The following is an 18,963-nucleotide window of genomic DNA, read 5'->3' on the forward strand; positions in this document are numbered from 1 at the left end:
GGCTCTTGCCTGTCCCGCCCCCAGCTTGCTGTCAGTGCTGGAGCTCTGCTCCCACACACACCCGGCCCCTGGGGACAGCTGGAGGCCGAGGGCCTTCGGGGAAGGAGCGAGCAGCTCTGGCTGTTCCTCGCCTTCCTGGAAGAGCCGCTGGAGCGGGAGCAGCGGCTCAGCGAGGGCAGCCCGGAGGAATGCGGCTGTCGGGCCAGGCCCTGCCCGTGACGGCGCTCCCCAGCCCCGGCCTGTTGCTTTTGGGACGTGAAAGGAGCACAGTTCCTCAGGGGTGCTGTGGCGAGGGGCGGCCCTGCCCTGAGAACAGGCCTCCTTTCAGCAGCCCCGGCCTCGCCGGAGGAATTTGCTGCCCCGGCCAGCGCCGCCGGCTCGGGGGAAATCGCGGCGTGTCTGGCATAGCTGCTCCGGCTGTGCTGACCGCAGAGCGTTCCAGGATCGAGCCAAGGCCTTCCTCCTCCTCCTCCCAGGCTGGGGGCAGTGCCTGGGGGGTCCCCGGAATGGAAAAGGGGCTGGTGGGGTCAGAGCACCCAGCTGAAGGGTGAGAGCTGGGCTGTGCCTCCCTCGGCCCTCGGGTCACATCCGAGTGTTCCTGCCCAGTGTCTTGGCCCCAGGCCCTGCTGGGCTTTGCTCCCACATGAATTAGGCAGCTCCTCTCTGCTGTGAGACCTCAGTTCTTGTGGGTCACAGTCCTGTGGACCCCAATCCTCAAGGGTCACAGCCCCAGGATGGGATTTCTGCTCGATGACATTCGCCCTGGATCTGGTGAGGGGGATCCAACTTCTTACCACATCCCTGCTCCTCAGTTCCCCCCGACACAGTGCTGTGGGGCTGCTGTCCCTTCCTCTCACCCACCTGAGGTGGTTCCTTCTCCCACCTTCCCCAGAGGACCAGCCCTGGCTGAGGAGAGTGCTGGGGTCTGGTATGGATGAGATATTGCAGGGGTCAGGGGATGCTCCCACACTGTGCCAGAGTGTGGTGACCAGCCCTGCAGCACGAACCATGCCACCTGCTCCTGACAGGCTCCTCATCCCAACCCAGAGACGTGCCAGCAGCCATCAGGAAATAGAACTTACAACTTTATAGAGGAAATAAAATTACAACTGAGAGATGGGGTAGGAGCCATCCCTGGGCAGCGCTGTGGGCAGAGACACCTGCACCATCCCCGGGAGACCAGGGGCTCCTGGGGCCCTGTGTGGGTGGTGGGCCCTGGGGCCAGCTGAGGGGTGAGGGAACCAGGGCTGAAGGGGGGGAATAGGAATTGGGGTGCAGCTGGGATAGGAGGGATGGAGCGGTGGGGGGTGCAGGACCTCCCAGACCGTACCCGTGTGCCACAGCCCAGGGGATGTGGCCACCATCTTCTGGCCAGTGGTTGGGGTGGCAGCCCCAGGCTGGGAGGTTCAGGTGTTGGTGCCTCCAGAACCAGCCCCCCTCAAGGTGGGGAAGGGCAGCCGGTGGCAAGTCCTGGGCAGTCCCCGGCAGGACACAGTGGCAGCAGCACTGGGCATCAGGCCTCCCTGCCGGTCTCCCAGCGGTTTCCTCCCACCCATATGGGGTGAGGGAGGGAGATGCCCGTCTCCCCAGGCCTGGGGCCCTATGAAATCTGGTTGTTGAGCTGACCTGGGTACTGCTCAAACCGCTTGTTGGCCTCCTCGCTGAGCGCATCTCCTGCGGGCAGAGGGCAGGGATTGTCAGCTCTGATGCAGTGCATCCCCTGCCCTGCCAGCACCTTCCACTGTAGCTGCCCCCAGCACCCCCATCCCAGCCCATCCTCATCCTCAAGGCTTCCTGCAGCCCTCCACCCTCACCCCTGTGCCATGCCCCGGGCTGTTACCGATGTGGCAGCTGTGCACCCAGATGCGGTGCCCGTCGTACTTGCAGTTGCATTTCATGGCATTGTTGGTGAAGTCACTTTCTGCCACCTCAAAGTTGGGGTTGATCACGACCTGTGGGGCACTGACAGTGAGACCCCTGCCCCAGACCCTCTGGGTGTGTCTCCCCAGCTGTGGTGGATGTGCTGGAGAGCTCCAAGGAGCTGGTGGCTGCTGATGTGGTGGGGTGGTTCTGTCCCTGTGCACCATATGCCCATGAGCAGTGCTGCTCAGAGTTGGAAAACCCATGTGGCAGCATGTCTGAGCAGCCCTACACGCCTGTGGGGATAAGGACAGGCACCGTCCCATGCCAGCACACCCACCAGCCCCAGTGAGCTCCAATGGGAAAGGGATGGGTGGCTGAAGTGTGTAGAGGGCTGAGGTGCAGGGACAGAGGCTGGGAGTATGGCAGGAGGGGCTGAGGAGGGTCAGGTGCAGCACCTGCAGGATGTAGTTGCCTGGCTTGACATCAGTGATGTCAATCCACTGGCAGTCGATGTCGTGCCTGTACAGGTCCCAGCAGCCCACGGTGATGCCCTGCTCCCCAAAGTTGGCACACTCGTACCTCTTGGCCACATCTGCAGGCAGGAGGAGACACAGCTCGTCCTGGCTGAGACCCCCAGCCTGTCCCCATGATGGGGACACAGGCAGGGACGGTGCTGCAGGGCCCCATGTTGCCTACCTTCCTCGCACTCAGTGTCCTCCAGGCAGAAGCTGGCCTTGTGTCCCTCGGCCACCTTGGTGCCATTGGGGGTCAGGATGTCATAGTGGGTGAAGATGTCCATGCTGTGATAGTGCCTGTGGGAAGGAGCCAGCACCTGCTGCAGACAGCCCTGCCCTGCATCAGCCCCCTGCCACCAGGAATGTCCCCATAGCCCCTGCTCTGAGGCAGCAGCACTGTGAGGTTGGGCAGAGCCGTGTCCTGCCCTGGAAGGGGACACAGCTGTCCCCAGCCAGCTAGCCTAGGTGAGCAGAGGGCTCAGCTGCAGGGCACATCCTGCAGCCCCATCCCTGCCCTCTTGGAGACTCCAGCCCCAACACTGCTCATCCATGAACAGCCCTAAGCCAAACCAATTAGACCCTGGGCAGCACACTGGGGCTATCCAGTGTCACCTTTCCCCAGCGTCACCCTCATCCAGCATCACCCTCGCTCAGTGTCATACTTGCAGAGTGTCACTCTCTTTCAGTGTCAACCCTGCCCAGTGTTGCTGATGCCTGGGGTTTTAGCTTTTATATTTTTCACTCAGCCCATCGCAGCACCACCACCCTGACTCCCAGCCCCATGTGTCCCCCTGCTCGCACGTCTCTCCCTTCCCGTGCCCCACACGCACCGGTGGCACTCGTGCCAGACCCAGGAGTGGCGGCCGGCCTTGGGGCGGAAGTCGGCGCGGCCGCGGTTGTGGATCTGGGAGGAGAAGCGGAGCAGGCGCCGGTGTCCGTAGGGCCAGTTGGCCAAGCGGGCCGAGCTGGCCAGGCAGTTTTCCTCGGCGGCACAGTACAGCATGTGCAGCGGCCGGTCCTCGATGTACGCCGTCTCCTGCACCAGCGGTGCGTGCAGCAGCAGGTCAGAGGCAGCTGGGGACAGGCGGCTGCTCAGGGACAGGCCCTGCTCTCGGCAGAGATGGGGCGGGTGGAGGGGATGGGGCAGTGCCCAGTGCTGGCAGGGCTGAGCCAGCCAAGGGGGGAACTGTGTCCTCCCCATTGGCTGGGCATTGGCTGACCCCAACCTCCATCTGCAAACCCCACTGATCACAGCCCCTGGCCCCACAACGCTGTTGTCTGCAGAGCCCAGTGCCCACAGACCCCACTGCCCACGGACACCACTGCCCACAGATCCTGCTGCCCATTGACCCCACTGCTTGCAGACCCCACTGCCCATGGACACTACTGCTCAGAGTCCATGCCCACAAACCCCACAAATCCTACTGCCTGCAGATCCTGCTGCCTGCTGCCCACAGTCCCCACTGCCCACACATACCACTGCTCCTGGACACCACTGCCCACAGACCCCACTGCCCACACATACCACATCCACAAACCCCACTGCCCACAAACCCCAGTGCTCACAGACCTCCTCCCTGCAGAGCCCCCACCCACAGGCAGCCCCCCATTGCCACCAGCCCCCATGGCCGCTCACTCTCGGAGCAGATGACGCCCGCAGCGAAGCGTGTGCCCGTGTTCCTGCAGCTCAGGCTGGCACCGTGGTGCTGGCAGTGGCTCAGGGACATCTCGTGGCCAGCACACTTCACCCCGCTCATGACCATCTCTGTCACGTTGCTGGCGTCCCAGTACCACGTCTCCTGAGGAGGGGGTGAGGCAGGGTGGGTGGCAGTGCTGGTGGCTGGATTGCCCAGGATCACTTATACCCAGGCTGCAGCCAAGCCCCCCACCAGAACTGCCCACATGGGTCCTGTCCTGTGACATGGAGCATCCCTCTGTCCCCACCTGTCCCCATGCAGCCCCATGGTCATTCAGGAAGTGCCGGCTGGTGCCTGTGCTCACCAGGGGCCCTCCCCGCTGGCACCTACCGTCACTGCATGCAGGGAGTAGCCCAGGCCGAGCTGACGACAAGCCACCATGGCCTCCTTGGTGGTCCAGCCATCGCTGCAGACCGTTCCCCACTTACTGCCTCGCTTCACCTCCACGCGGCCCTCAAACTCCGTCCTCCCGCCAGCCAGGCGGATCTGTGGGGAAGCCCTGGGGCCGTGAGCGGCCACCCCACTCTGTGCCACCTCCTGCTGCCCCACCACCCTCCATCCCCATCCATCCCTGTCCCGCATCCCCGTGAGCAGTGGTGGTGGTGGCTGCTGCTGCCCTGGCCAAGCTGGTGCGGGCACCTACTTGTAAGCCGTGGTTAGCGAATCCCAGACCCAGCTGGCGACAGGCCACCATGGCCTCGAGCGTACCCCAGCCTTCGCCGCAGACCAGACCCCAGCGGGGCTGGTCCCCGTCGCCAGCCCCCACCGCCACCTCGACCCGCCCCTCGAAGCGGCTCCGGCCCCCGCTCAGCCGAATCTGCAGAGAAAGGCAGTGGCAGCATCATCACCATCACAGGTGATGCTTCCCCTGGACTCCAGGACCGTCCCCAGTCCCTGTTCTGCGCTGCAGGGATGGGGAAGCCAGGAACTGAGCAGAGCCAAGCACAGCTTTAGTCGGCAGGGAACTCGGCAAAACTGGCGGATTTGGGGACAAGAAATCGCTTGTGAGTTTGGGAATTGTTTCACCAGTGCGGGGAAAACAGTTCATTTTGAAATGGCATCATTTCAGAAATGACATCATAAAGATCTTTTAAAAAGCTCAAAATGGATGAAACAATGGGCCAGGGCAAACAGGAACAAGCAGCTCCGTTTGTTTGTTTCATCATAGGAAAAAAAAATCTCTCTTGGTTGGCCCACAGTGATTTTTTTTCTGGTGTTTCTGTTGGGGAGTGGGCACAGGCTGGCAGCAGGAAAAGCAGCAGGGAGCAGCTGCCCCACACTTCTCCTCACATAGCAGCACCCACAGAGCACCCAGAGCCCCCACAACCTCCCCTCCACGCCCTCCTCACAGGGGCTCCCACCCACAAAATCCCTGAGCTCTAAGGGCAGCCCTTGCCCCAGAGCAGGGAGAAATGTGTGGGGTACAGAGGAGGAGAGATGAGGGTCCCGTGGATGCTGTGGGCCTTTCCCAACACCCCACTCTGAGAGTGGGGCTCTGCTGGGAGCCCCATGGAGCCAGCAGCCCCCCATGGTGCGCACCAGGTTCTCGTAGCCCATGTAGGGGATGTTGCAGCGAACAGCTGCATCCTCTGAGTGCTTGCAGTCCTCCTGTGTGATGTTCCTGAAGGGGCAGTTCCACAGGGACTTCTCGGTGCCCCGGCACTGCACCTCGTTCAGGTGGATGGGGCCCGTCCCTGCCGGATGACAGCAGAAATCAGGGATGCCCAGGGTCCCCAAGGCTGCCCTCTCTTTTTGGCAGGTCTGAGGGAGTTGGACACTCCAGCCTCCAGAGCTGCTGCCTGGGGCAGTGTGGTTGAGTGGCTGTGATCCCATTGGGATGCTCCATGTGCATCCAGCAGCCCAGTGCACACAGAATTCACAGAATGACTGGGTTGGAAGAGACCTTCAAGATCATCGAGTCCAACCCATGTCCTAACACCTCAACTAGACCATGGCACCGAGTGCCACATCCAGTCTTTTTTTAAACACATCCAGGGATGGTGACTCCACCACCTCCCTGGGCAGACCATTCCAGTACTTCATCACTCTTTCCGTGAAAAACCTTTTCCTAGTATCTAACCTATATTTCCCTTGGCACAGCTTGAGACTGTGTCCTTTCATTCTGACAGTTGCTGCCTGGTGAAAGAGACCAACCCCACCTGACCACAACCACCTTTCAGGGAGCTGTAGAGAGTGATAAGGTCACCCGAGTCTCCTTTTCTCTAGGCTGAACACCCCCAGCTCCCTCAGCCGTTCCTGACAGGGTTTGTGTTCCAAGCCCCTCACCAGCCTCGTTGCCTCCTCTGGATGTGCTCAAGTGTCTCAAGGTCCTTCCTAAACTGAGGGGCCCAGAACTGGACATAGCACTCAAGGTGTGGCCTCACCAGTGCTGAGCACAGGGGAAGAATGAAATCCCTGCTCCTGCTGGCCACACTGTTCCTCATATAGGCCAGGATGCCATAAGCCAATGGCTTGGCCACTAATGCACACTGCTGGCTCATGTTCACAGGACACCCTAGCCAAACAAAGCCTGGATAAATGCCTCACCCACCGCTCCAGGAGGGGATGCCTGGCCCCTCTGCCCCGGCAGTCTCACCTTGCCCCATGCGTGCCCCGGTGAGAGCCTCCTTGGCGCTGCCAAAGCCCAGCTCGCGGCACACGACGCTGGCCGACTGCAGGTTCCAGCGGTCGTCACAGATCGTGCCCCACTCGCTGCTCCTGAGCACCTCAACACGGCCCTCGCCGACCCTGGCACCGCCCTTCAGCCGGATCCGGGGCTGTGGGAGCAGGGACAGGTGTGGGACAGTGTGGAATGGCACGACACAGTGCTGGCCACAACTCCTGGGATGTGCAGGGACAGGACACCGCTCCCAGCTCCTGCTCCGGAGCGGGTCACCCAGCAACCCGGCACAGCCCAGGGGACAGAGACTGGCTGTGGGCCACCACAGGACTTGTCCCCTTCCCTGCAGGGCTCACCTGGCCCTGCTGCTGCTGGCGCTGTTTCTTCTTGTGGGCGTTGCCAGTGGCGAAGAGGGGCCCGGGCACACAGCTGACCACAGCAGGCATGCCGGCCCCGCAGGCTGCTGAGGAGTTGCCCCGGTAGAACTCGAAGGAGCACATGGACAGGTGCACCTCTGTCCCCGTGCAGGACACCGAGTGCAGGCGGTAGTTGAGCTGCTGCCGCTCCGTGAAGAGCCTGGGAGGGGAGAGGAGCCCTGAGCCACGGCCAGCGTGGCCAGTGGCAGTGGAGGTGTCACCAGCCACTCTGCCTGCAGCTGCGTGCGCTGGCTGTGCCTTGCCCTGTCCCCAGGGTGACACACAGCGCCTCCAGGCACCCACCCCTTGCCAACTGCTTGTCCCACACCCCCAGCAGCACAGGGACACACGTGGGGACACGCTCAGATCTGGTGGGACTGCACGAGGCTCCTGTCTCTGGCTCTCCACTGGAGCCATTTACCTCTTCTTGAGCCCTACGTCCTCCCTGCGCTTTTGTTTAGGCTGAGATTTGGAGGCCAGCCTGGAAAATAGAAAACAACCATCACGAAGCCCAGTGCCTCAGGCTGTCACCTCTGCCCGCAGCAGTGACACAGGAAGCACAGCTTGGCTTCACTAGAGGCTGAACTGGGCACCTTGGCCCCCAGGAAGACTCATGTGCATCCCCTTTGTGTCACACCGGGGTGCAACAGCATCATGTGCAGCCAGCAGTGTGACACAGCCACACTCCGCAGCAATGATGAAGTTTCCTGCATGCATCCCACCAGGAAACTGCTGGATGCAGCCACACCCTGCTCTGCCTTGTCACACGGCAAAAGATCAAACACCAGCAGCCACCATTTGATCGGTCAGGTGTGGGTGAGGTGTGTCTGTGTCCTCATCCAGATACCATGCCACCACTGTGTCCCCAAGGTGCAGGACACCTGGCAAGCAGTATCAAGCAAGCAGCACAGGCAGCCCCAGAGTGCTTGCCCTCGGGCCATGGGGCACGGTGGGACTTGCTGCAGGCTGGCAAAGACCTGCTGCCAGCGAGGGAAGCAGCCCTGGCACAGGCTGAGCCTTGAGGGGAAGCTGCCTGGGGCTCAGCACACACAAGGTGCAATCCCAACATCCTCAAATGCTTGCTTCCCTCAGGAAGGAAGATGCTGAGCAGAGCCAAAACCTCAGAGCCTACAAGGAGTGAAGACCTGAGTGCCCCAAAGAGGGCAGGGGACTGACAGCCCCAGGCACCAGACAGAACCAAGCCTGGCCACTGTCCCCAAAGGCCAGCACAGGTTGGTGTCAGTCTGCACAGCCCAGCAAGCCCCAGGACACAGCACAGGGCTGGGAGTGAGACAGCCAGAGGGCATCAGTGCCCATTCCCACTCAGGAAACCACATCTGGATCCTGCACCTGGATCTGGGTCCCCAGGACAAGAAGACGTCATGTATGTGGTGTGAGTCCCAGGGAGAGCAGCAAGACAGAGGTGTGGGAGAAGATGGGGAGGTGGGACTGTTCCAGCCAGGGCTGAGGTGGGAGCTGTGAGGATCCTGGCTCTTCCAGCAGGGAGGGAAGAGCACAAGAGAAAAGAGGCATGACTGACAACAAGAGGATCAGGCTCACGGTAAAGGAAACCTTTTGTCCAGAGGGCTGTTCCATGGAGCAGAAACCACAGGGCTGCAGAATTTCCATCCTTGGAAGGTTTCAGAAGCCAGCTGGATGAAGTCCTGGGTTTAACCCACAGCTGGCTCTGCTCCACACAGGGAGCTAGACCAGGACTCCCAGAGGTCCCTTCCAGCCTGGATTAGCCTGTGCCTTCATACGACTGTGGCTGTGCAGCCCCAGATTTATCAGCCCCCACAAAACAGCGTGGCTCTCTGGAGCCAGTTCCTGCTCGGGTAGAGGGACAGGACTGCAGCCTCATGGAGACACAAAACATCTCCCCCAGTGCTGCAGGGGAAGGACCTGCTCGCTGGGAAAGGGGCAGTCAGCACCAAACCAGCGAGGAAACAGCACATTGGAGCAAACAGGATCTTCAGGTGGGGGTTGAGGAAACCCATGGGATGAGCCTGCCTGAATTCCCATCACCAGCTGCAGGAGCTGGCAAGGATGACTGCTGGGGACACAGTCCTGGGAGTGCCACAATGAAGAGCTCACAGTGGGTATAGGGCATATTCAACACGAGGAAAGGTGGTAGGACTGGGGCAGAGCATCGTGGCAGGGGGCTCAGGAAAGAGCTCAGAGAAGATGGGCTCTGCTCATTGTATCCACCAACAAATCCAGCAGCAGGATTCAGGGATGGAGGGAAAAGGCAGCCAGACCATCCCCTGGCCTTGGCAGAAAGGCAGCAAGAGTGGGTGGGCAGAGGATGCAAGAGACCCCAGGCAGAGATGGCACTCGGGGCAGGACCTGCCACACTGTGCCCATCAGCAGTGCTGAGCACGGGCTCTGGTGTCCACACGAGCCCATCCTGCAGGGAATGGAGGGGTGCACAGCCTTTCCAGTGTCCCCACTGCTGCTTTCTGCAGAAAGCAGTCCATTTCCATAGCCCTTCCTCCCCATCTGCCAGGAGAGACAGCTCTGCTCCGAGGCCTCCTGCTCCCCTCCCAGGGTGCCAGTACTCCTGCCTGGTGTGCAGGACAGGGCTGCTCTGCCTGGAGCATGACCAGCCCGGGAGGGAGATCGTCTCTCGTGGGGAATGGGGGACCCCAGCATGCACAGGCAGGTTCCCTGGGGTGAGGTTTGTCCTACTGGGCCAGCACAGCCCAAGCCTTCAGTCTGCTCCGTCCGGATCTGTTTGTGCCCAGATCCATCCTGACAGCAGAGACTGGTGGGGCAGGACAGCCCAGCTCTGCCACGGCTCAGCAGATGGGGCACCCTGGCCCCTTACCTGCTGCCCAGCCTCGGGCTGGGGCCCTTCATCCTGGCTGCTCGCTTCAGCCTCCTGTGGAGCAACACCAGAGCTGCCTGCTCAGGGCACACACAGTGCCAGGCACGGCCTGTCCATGCTCCTCACTCAAGCCATGGTGTGGCTGGAGCATCCCCTGATGGCTGCAAACCTCCCCTTGGGATGGGGACACCACTGCCAGGCAGCAAAAGCGCTCCCCTTGGAGTGGCCTCTGCTGTAGTGTGTGTGGTAGGGGGCTAGCCATGGCCCCCCAACCAGCCCACGGCCCCCAGCCTGCTTAGCAAGAGTCCAGATGGCCAGCTGGGGCTTGGACTGGCGAGCAGCAGGGTGGGAGGGATTTTAGGAGCCACAACACCCAACAGCACAACCTCTACTGCCCCCCAGCACTACCCCACACCCCTGGCACCATCCCCAGCCCAGTGCCCCTGTCTCTGTGGGCTCCCTGACGGCCTCACTCACTTGTAGAAGTTCCTGTTGACTTTCTTCTCTGCCGGGAAGCCCATCATGCCACAGATGACGCGGCTGTTGTGGCTGTTCCAGCCCTGGTCGCAGATCTGTGCCCAGCTGTCCTTGTAGCGCACCTCCACGATGCCCTCTGTCACCGGCAGCTGCCGCCGCCCCCCGGACACCACCGGCCGCAGCCGCACCTCCTCCACGTGGCTCTGCTCCGTCTGCAGGGATCAGGTCAGCCCCAGCTCAAATTACAACCCATCACCCCTCCTGCTGCCAGCCCACTCCCAGGGAATCTCCAAGGATGCAGGAGAGGGGTACCCAGTCACAGGTGGGGCACAGGGACAGCCAGTCCTGCATTCCTGCTGGCCACATCTGACGGCCCTGGGCAGCCAAGGATTGAACCTCATCCAGAGAACTCAGTGCCTCTTGTCCCCTTGGGTCCCCAGGTGCATCTCTGGGGAGCACAACCAGGAAAGCCAGTGCTGCTCTCCTGCACCCCCAGGGAGAGTTCCCAGATTGCCCCACACCCTGTGGCATTCTGGACATCACCAGCTGCTCATTCTGGCCAGCAGCTTCCTCACCTCGATGACATTGGAGTCCTTGAAGCCTGGAATGCGTTCATCCTTGCAGACAACACCTGCATCTTCCTCGTGGCTGCAGTCACTGTTCCCCCAGCCCCGGTGTTTGCAGTCCCCGATGCTCTTCTCACTTCCAGCACAGTTCACATTGTCCAGCCAGATCCGCCCTGCCAGACACAGCCTAGGGGTGAGGGGGAGCCAAGCATGCCCTGGGAACAGGGAAGGTGCCCACAGAGCATGGCCAGGTGATGCCTAGAGGAGCTGGAACAGAGGCTACACAGAGTTAAGGGGAATAAAATGGATATTTATTGAGAGGCCTTCAAAGGCCACACCTGGCAGTGCCAGCACCACAGTCGTGGCCCTTGCCTGCATGGTTTTAAGATGGAAGCAAAAGAAGGTTTGGTCATGAGATCTCACACCTTTATAGGTTTTAGTCCATTTGCATGCAGGAGTCAATTGTCCAATTAATAGTCACAAATCGTGAAGTTTCATCCTTTTTGCTTGCCTGCTTGCCCACCCTCCTCTTTTCACATTGCTTATGCTTAGGGCCTGAAGTTTGAAGAAATTGTCCTTGAGTCCTTAGCTGGACTAGGACTGTTTTGTCTTCACTGCCCAAGCACAACAGAAAAGCACACCTGAGCAGAATAGAAAAACTTAAAACTTAAGGCATCACAGGGACCACAAAGCTGAGGCCAGTGAAATGCCAAGAGTAAAGTTCTGGGTGGGAGATCTGCAGATGGGGATCTCCACCTCCCCAAGGGGCTGCTCTGACAGACAGAGAGCTCCCACATGAGCAGAGACGAGCACACAATCACTGCAGGACACTCCTTGCTGACCTGTCAGGGCACCCACCCCGCCCCAGGCAGTGTGCCAGGGACATGCTGTGCCCACCACCCCTCTCTTACCGACTCCTTTGCCGTACTTGGCGCTGTGAGCCCAGCCGGTGGCAGCCACGAAGCCGAGGTGCCGGCACAGCACGTGAGCGTTGCCCAGCGTGAAGTCGTCGTCGCAGATGGTGCCCCACTCGTCGTTGTAGAAGACCTCGACTCGGCCCTCGTTGTGCTTTCGGGGGTACCCGGCCAGGCGGAACCTCAGCTGGGGCCCGGGGGGGTGTGTGGGGCTCGGGGGGGTGGGCTGGGCACTGCCCACCCACAGCCAGGAGCTGCCCAGCAGAACCAGCAGCTCTGGCCATGCCCATGAGCCACAGCCACCCATGGCAGTGGGACCCTGTAGGGACAGACAGGGTCAGGGTTGTTGGGAAGGACGAGAATTTAGCAGAGGAGTTTTGCAGATATACAAAAGGTTCTATAGGAATGAAAGCAAGTTTTGATAGAGAAAAAAAGAATTGCTGAGCCAGTCTTACTAGGTAACTAGAAGGCAAAGAGCAAGTGAGCTGGAAGAGGCTTTTACGGCTTAAAGCAAAGGATAAACCCACCTCAAACAAAAGATGTTTCTACTAAACAAAAGGATTTTCACAGGCAAACAAGAAAGCCAATGTTGCAAGTAGAGAAAAGATCTCAGAAATTTCCACTGCAGAACAAGTCCCAAAGTTTAACATATGACTACTAACTCTGGTAATTGGCTAGTCACTAACATAATACGGTAACTTTAGCAGTTTGGATAGGTTGTATGTGAATGTAAAAGGTATTGTGTATGATGTATGATGTTAGTCATGTATTAAGATGCTCTGTAATAAAAGGTATATAATGCATTGTATCCAGAACTAGAGGAGCTTCAGGACACATGGCTTGCCTACAGCCAGCAGCTCTGGGCTCACCCACGACCCTCAACTGCTGTAACCTTGTCTATGCAATAAACAGAATTTTAAGAGCTGGCTGAAAGCCTCTGTCTCTCCATCAGGCTCTTACAAGAGCTGGATTTGAGGTGGAACACCAGCATCACCATCCATTATCCCCATCCAGCATCTCCATCCAGCACCCCTATCCAGTACATCCATCCAGCACCCCCCTCCAGCCCCCCTGCCCAGCCCTGTGCTGGCTAAATCCCCTGCCCAGTGCCAGCACAGCCATGTGCCTTGTCCTGACCAGAGTGTCTCTGCACTGGCACTGCACCCCTGGGGCTGTCAGGGACCTGCCCAATGTCCCTTTCCCCTGTCCCCCTCTGCCAGCAGTCCCTGCTGAGCTCCCACTGTGCTGTCCAAAGGCCAGTGAGGGCAGATGGGCACAGGGGTGTGCACGCCCCCAGAGAGGTGAATGGAAAGAAGGGGATGAGCTGCCAGAGCTGAGGGAGCTGGAACAGGCTCAGGGCACAGGGAAAGCCCATCTGGACCAGCCAGGAGCTCGATCCAGCAGGAGCAGGGAACGGCTGCTGGCTGAGGGGATTCCAGCCCACGCTCTGCCCTCTGTGACAAGCGAGGCAGGCATTCCTCTGTGCCGCGTTCCTCCATTCCTCCGACAATATTTGTGGCTCCCTGAATACCTGAGGGAGATGTGGTATTCCTGCGCCAGTCCCACGGCAAACAATAGTGAAAACCCTTCTCTGTGAGCCTCCCTCCCCTCCCAGTGTGCAATTCCCATGGATCATGTAGCTCAGGAGCTGCATTTCTACACGGGTGGTGTTGCCAAGCTCTGACTGATGCTGGCCCACGACCACCAGCATGGCCACTTGCCCACCTCCCCGTCCACTGCAGCCTGGTGCCACCATCCCTGCCAGTCCCTTCCACGGTGGGAAAGCATTCCCCCAAAACACCCCCAGGGCATCCCCCCAGCAGCATGTCTCTGTCTCCAAGTCTCCCCTGAGCATAGATCCTGCCCACTGCACTCACACAGACCATGCTTGCCATTAGAAAAACATTAAAAGGAACAAATTTTGGCTTTCCTGGGGTGATTTAAAAATCACCATATTTAGCTGCAGTGTCACAGAGAAAGGGAAACAAACTCAAACCCCATGCAGAGCTGGGGGCTGGCACGGCTGCTCCACATCCCCATGAGCCTCCAGGACAGGATTTTCAGAGAGGAATCAGCCCCATTCCTGCTTGAGTCACTTTTCCAGATGATGAGGACCTGGCCCACACTCCAGCCTCTTGAGAATGCCTCCTGGGCCAAGGCAAGGAAGAACCAGGATAGTGCCCGGTGCCAGCGCCTTTTCCACACCCGTAACACCAACAGAAGCCTCCATAGGGTCCAGCCCTGCTGCCTGCCCGCCCCTTTGGGCACACATCACATTGGAGGTGCCACCAGGAGCAGTGAGAGCCTCGGGATGAACCTGGTGCCTGCAGAGATGCTCAGGAAGAGAGTGAGGAGTAACAAGCAGCAGCACTGCTGGTCCAGTTCTACACCAGACACAGTGGTGGGAATGACTGGGCATGGCACTCAGTATTCTGGTCTGGCTGAAAAGTGGGGATTGGTCACAGGTTGGACTCAATGACCCTGGAGGTGTTTTCCAACCCTATAATTCTATGAAGCACATCACTTCCCTTTGGAGCAACCACATCAGTGTGGGTCTGGCTCTCTCCTCTATCACAACTGAGGCACAGGGGACACCACAGAGCTGGTGGGGACATGGTCCAGGCAGCTGGGAGCCCTGGGGTTGGTGGGAGCCAGCTCTGGGCTCCTGGTGCCTCAGCTGCCTGCTCTGTGAGAACAGCAGAGCTCAGCAGGACGTGTGTTTGTGGGCAGACAGCAGGGAAATGCTCTGCTGAACCTTTTACCCAGCCAGCAGGAAGGAAGGGTGAGTGCAAAGGGTCACCCCAGCCCTGCCAGTGGCTTAGGAAAGGGAATCTCTGGGCTTGGAATGGGAATTCTCCATCCTCATCTCCACCAAGCAGCGAAGGGATGAGTTTGCCATCTCACAGCAGTAACAAAACTTCTTATTCCACCCCTGCGTCACTGAAGGGACATTGCCCTGCCCCGAGGAAAGGCTGTAAACCCTCAGAGCTGTCCTGACACCCAAATGTGAGTCCCCTCAGTGCTACCTGTAACACACCTTGGGGTATGTTTCCTCAGGGAAAGGTGGAGTGCACAAGGATTGGAGCTTCCCCAGCACTCCTGAGCGAGCAGGATGCTCTGCTGTGGAACTGGGCAGTTTCACAACGGGGTCAGTACAACCCTAAAGGACAGCAGCACAATTAATGCCAATCTCCATGGTCCAGCAGAAATAGCCCGTGTCAGGAAGCAGGAATGGCCTTTTATGAGATCACAGGTTCTGTTAATTGGAGTAACTGTGTTGATCTAACAGGCTGAGACTGGAAGGCATTCAATTCATCTTGCACCACCTTTTAATGAATAATTAGCACTCAACAAAATCAGTGCACCTTCTCCTAAGTGGATTAAAACTGGTCACCTGCTGGAACTAAAATGTGGTTACATGGGGAAGTCACCACTCTGTGGGCTTTTTGGTGAGGATCACATGCTTTTCAAAGCAAAACTCTGCCAGGAGGAGGAAAAAGTACCTTCCTGGTACAGACTGCAGAGACAGAAATGAGGGGAAACAGAGATGGGAATAGGGATAGCCTGGTAAATCAGCATTGTGCAGCCTACATCCTTGGTTACAAGGAAAATTTAAATCTGTGCATTGAGAAAAAAAACACAGAGGACCAGAGACCAGAGCACGGCACCTGAAAAGTGCTTGGGCTTTGTGCAGCAAATCATTGATTCCCCTCTGAGCTTCATCAGTGTGACCTCCAGGGTCTGTAATCCCTGCTCCTGGGTCCTGCTTCAGCTCTGCTCCAGCATCTCTCATCCCCACCGTGCTTCCTCTGCCCTGGGACCTCAGCTCTGCCACTCACCTCACAGTTTCCCAGTGACATTCCCAGCTGAGTTCTGTGCGGCCAAAGCTTTTTTCCATGCCCAGCCCAGGAGAGCTGCCATGTGAGCTCCCTGCAGCACAGCACGGCTCCTTCCCCATTCCTGTACCACCTCCCTCTCCGAACACGCTCCGTGTCCGTGTCCCAGGCAGTCAGGCTAACAGGGCTCTCATTGTCCACATCACTTTTTCCGTTCTCTGAGGCACAAGCCGTGCGTTTGCTCCTCTCCTGCTGCCCGGCTGCTCGTTCTGCTCGCAGGCTTTGCTCCAGCCCTGCCTGCTGCTCTGGATGAGGAGCCCACCCCAGCATCCCAACCATCCTGCTGTCAGCTCCAGCCAGGGACAGTCTCCTCTCGGACCTCTTGTGGCATTCTGGATGTGCTTGTGGCACTCTGGATGTGCTGCCCCGGGCACAGATGCTCAGCAGAACTCCACTGCAAGGCTAAAGGGCTCTGGAGGACGGGCTGGCTGGAGCAAATGCTGGGCGTGGGAGCCGGGAAGCAGCCCAGGTCCTTGCCACTGCCTGGGAAACCTCAGGAATGTCCCAGCCGGGTGTGCACGAGGCCTGAGCCACATCCCAGCCTGCAGCTCAGCTGGCACTGGTGGTGGGGTGTCTGAGAGTAGTGCACAGTCAAAATCCTGGGGCTCCCTCCAGTCCTCAGTCTCAGCTCTGTGCTGCTGAGGTTGGCATGGGTGAGAGGATCCTTCAGGGCAAGGGACAGCCCCACATGGCACTGCTCAAACTGCTCCCATGCCAGCCCACTGGCTCTGCTTGTCTCAGTGGGTGACAGAGTCACCCTGACAGGGCCTACAGCCCTTATGGCCAGGCACTGTCCCCATCATTGCTCTGCATCCTGCACAGGGGCTGCCCCTTCCAGAAGGGTCAGCTGTGCTGGTGGGGGGGTGCCCCGAGCCCAGGACTGTTCAAATCACTTCAGCACTCACTGGGCATACAGCAGCACATCAGTGTGCCCCACCAAAACCCCAGGGAACAGCCAACAGAGCTCGGGAAGGGGCAGCTCCTGGTGAGGCAGATCCTCGGGTAACTCCGTGTATTTGATCAGCACGGGGCATCCCTGCAGCACAGGGATGACATCCCAAGCCACAGCAGCAGGGAAGAGCCAGGCCACAGAGGCCCCTCAGGGACATGCTCGCACAGCAGCAGCCTTGGACAAACCCACATGGAGCATCCCAGGCACTGACAACTGGGAGGACTCAGAGAAGAGCAGCACAAGAGACCGAGGACCTGGGAAACCCGCCAGCACAAGGGAGAGGAAGCTCGCTCTGTTTATCCTTCCTTGAGAAGGTTAAGGGGTGACACAGTCACTCTCTGTTGATGTCCCATGCCAGGATATCCCTGAGAGCACGGGGTCACGTCCACAGCAGTCGGGGCAGGAGAAGGTCTGGTGAATCCCATGGCTTCAGGGCTCCATCCCTCCCCTTCTCCCCAGGGCCCCCTCGCACATGGCCCAGCGCTGGCCCCTTTCGCAATCCGGCCGCCTGCATGGGCTGCTCTGCTTTTCCAGCTTCCCGGCAGCCCTGGAGTGCTGGGATCTCACAAAGCAGGGGAGCCCTGACACCCCCACCCTGCTCAGACTGGGTCAGAGCTCCGGGGTAAGCACCACCAGGGTCTGGAAGTTCCACAAACGGGTCCCAGAAGCACCAGGAAGCAGCCCAGGGTCACCATAGGAATTCCCTGGCAGGATTGATGTCGCTCCCAAAACTACAACCTCCTGTGACTGGGAGCTCACTGCCCCTCGCTGTCCGAAGGGAGGGTGTGTCCCCCTGCCACCCACTGTGTGTCCCCATCCCAGGCAGGGACAGGGACCCTGCTGCAGAACGGACCTCGGGGTGTCAGCAGGGACAAAACATTGTCTGGGGCTGGGGCTGCACTTCCCCTCCCCTTACAACTCCAGGGTCCAGCCCCTTTGGGCTATGTGATGTCCCCATGTCCTGCTGCCACCCCCTAAGGCAGAGCAGGTCACAGCACAGCTCCGTGCAGCTCCTACCCCCACCCAGCCTCCCCAGGACACAGCAGGGCTCTCAGCTCTGCTCTGAGCTGTCCCGGGCTCGGGAGAGGCAGCCCTGGGGGAGCCAGATGCCGGCAGGAGGGAAAGACCTCGGAGGAATGCGCAAACATCAGCCATCCCCACGGGCTGAGGGGCGGGCAGCGGGGCTGGGGGGCTGCTGGTGGGGCTGCTGGTGGGGCTGGGGTCCCAGGCACCCTGGAGCAGGGAGCCAGCCGTCCTGGACCTGCTGGAGACGGGATCGGCTCAGCTGCGGGCTCCTCGGAGAGCAGCTGGGAAGGCGAGAAGCCAGCCGCGAACAATCACCCCTTCCCTTCCAGCGCCGCCAGCCCTCCCGCCCCACATCCCTCCATCCATCCATCCTCTCTCTTCCATGAGCTACGGCAAGTCCGGTCTTCATGGAAATCCTGAGTCCCCAGGTGCAGCTCTGTCCGCAGCCCACACGCTTTGGGGTGCGGTACAGCCCCGAACGGGCACCACAGCCCCGAACCGGCACCACAGCCCCGAACCGGCACCACAGCCCCGCCGGGTCCGCTTCCCGTGGGACACCCGCGCTGCTCGCCCCGGTCACGCTGCCTCCGGGAGCCGTGCCGAACCGAACCGAACCGAGCCGTAATGCGCCGTGCCGAGCTGTGCCGAACCGAACACAACCCAGCCGAACCGAGCCGTACCAAGCTCCGCAGTGCCGTGCCGAACCGAGCCGTACCGTGCCGAACCAAGCTGTGCCGTGCCGAGCCGTGCAGTGCCCTATCGTATCCTGCCGTGCCGAGCCGAGCAATTTCGGTCGGTGCCGCCGCGCTCCGCCCCGGCCCGCCCCGCGCCGTGTCCGTGTCCGGGGCCGCCCCGCAGCCCCGGCTCGCTCCCAGCGGTCCCGGCCCCGCCACCGGCACGGTCCGAACGGGCCCGAGCCCCCGGCCCGCCGCCCCGCCATGGGGCCGGCTCCAGCCCCCGCCCCGCCCGGGCTCGGCTCCAGGGACCGAGCCGCGGGAGCTGCCAGCCCAGCTCTCCCTCCCGGGGTTTTGGCGATCCCGACCCCACCCAGCCGAGCCCTCGCTCCGGGAGTTTTGGCCATCACGACCCCACCCAGCCGAGCTCTCGCTCCGGGGGTTTTGGCCGTCCCGACACCACCCAGCCCTCTCCTCACCTCCGAAGGGCAAGAGGGAAACAGCCAGGAATGGTTTGCCC

At 60.1% G+C, this 18,963-nt stretch overlaps 1 protein-coding gene across 3 annotated transcripts; it reads right to left on the reverse strand.

Annotated features, from left to right (window-relative positions):
• Positions 1–1,064: 1,064 nt before the first annotated feature.
• Positions 1,065–18,565, reverse strand: LOXL3 (lysyl oxidase like 3). 3 transcript variants are annotated; one of them, XM_088162949.1, is made up of 15 exons: positions 18,450–18,565; positions 11,893–12,214; positions 10,991–11,154; positions 10,416–10,627; positions 7,052–7,271; positions 6,672–6,852; positions 5,615–5,769; positions 4,719–4,892; positions 4,406–4,561; positions 4,015–4,177; positions 3,209–3,452; positions 2,560–2,675; positions 2,319–2,455; positions 1,841–1,952; positions 1,065–1,674 (listed from the first exon to the last, which is right to left on the reverse strand). In XM_088162949.1, exons 2-15 carry the CDS (start codon positions 12,200–12,202, stop codon positions 1,601–1,603), a joined length of 2,418 nt encoding a protein of 805 aa, XP_088019075.1. In that variant the 5' UTR covers positions 12,203–12,214; positions 18,450–18,565; the 3' UTR covers positions 1,065–1,600. The 3 variants fall into 3 exon arrangements, with proteins under 3 accessions (XP_088019075.1, XP_088019073.1, XP_088019074.1); XM_088162947.1 differs by lacking the exon at positions 4,406–4,561; XM_088162948.1 differs by lacking the exon at positions 4,719–4,892 and having other exon boundaries at positions 18,450–18,563.
• Between the last annotated feature and the right edge of the window lie 398 nt (positions 18,566–18,963).

The sequence above is a fragment of the Sturnus vulgaris genome, chromosome 4, assembly GCF_052056855.1.
Source record: "Sturnus vulgaris isolate bStuVul1 chromosome 4, bStuVul1.hap1, whole genome shotgun sequence".
NCBI lineage: Eukaryota > Metazoa > Chordata > Aves > Passeriformes > Sturnidae > Sturnus > Sturnus vulgaris.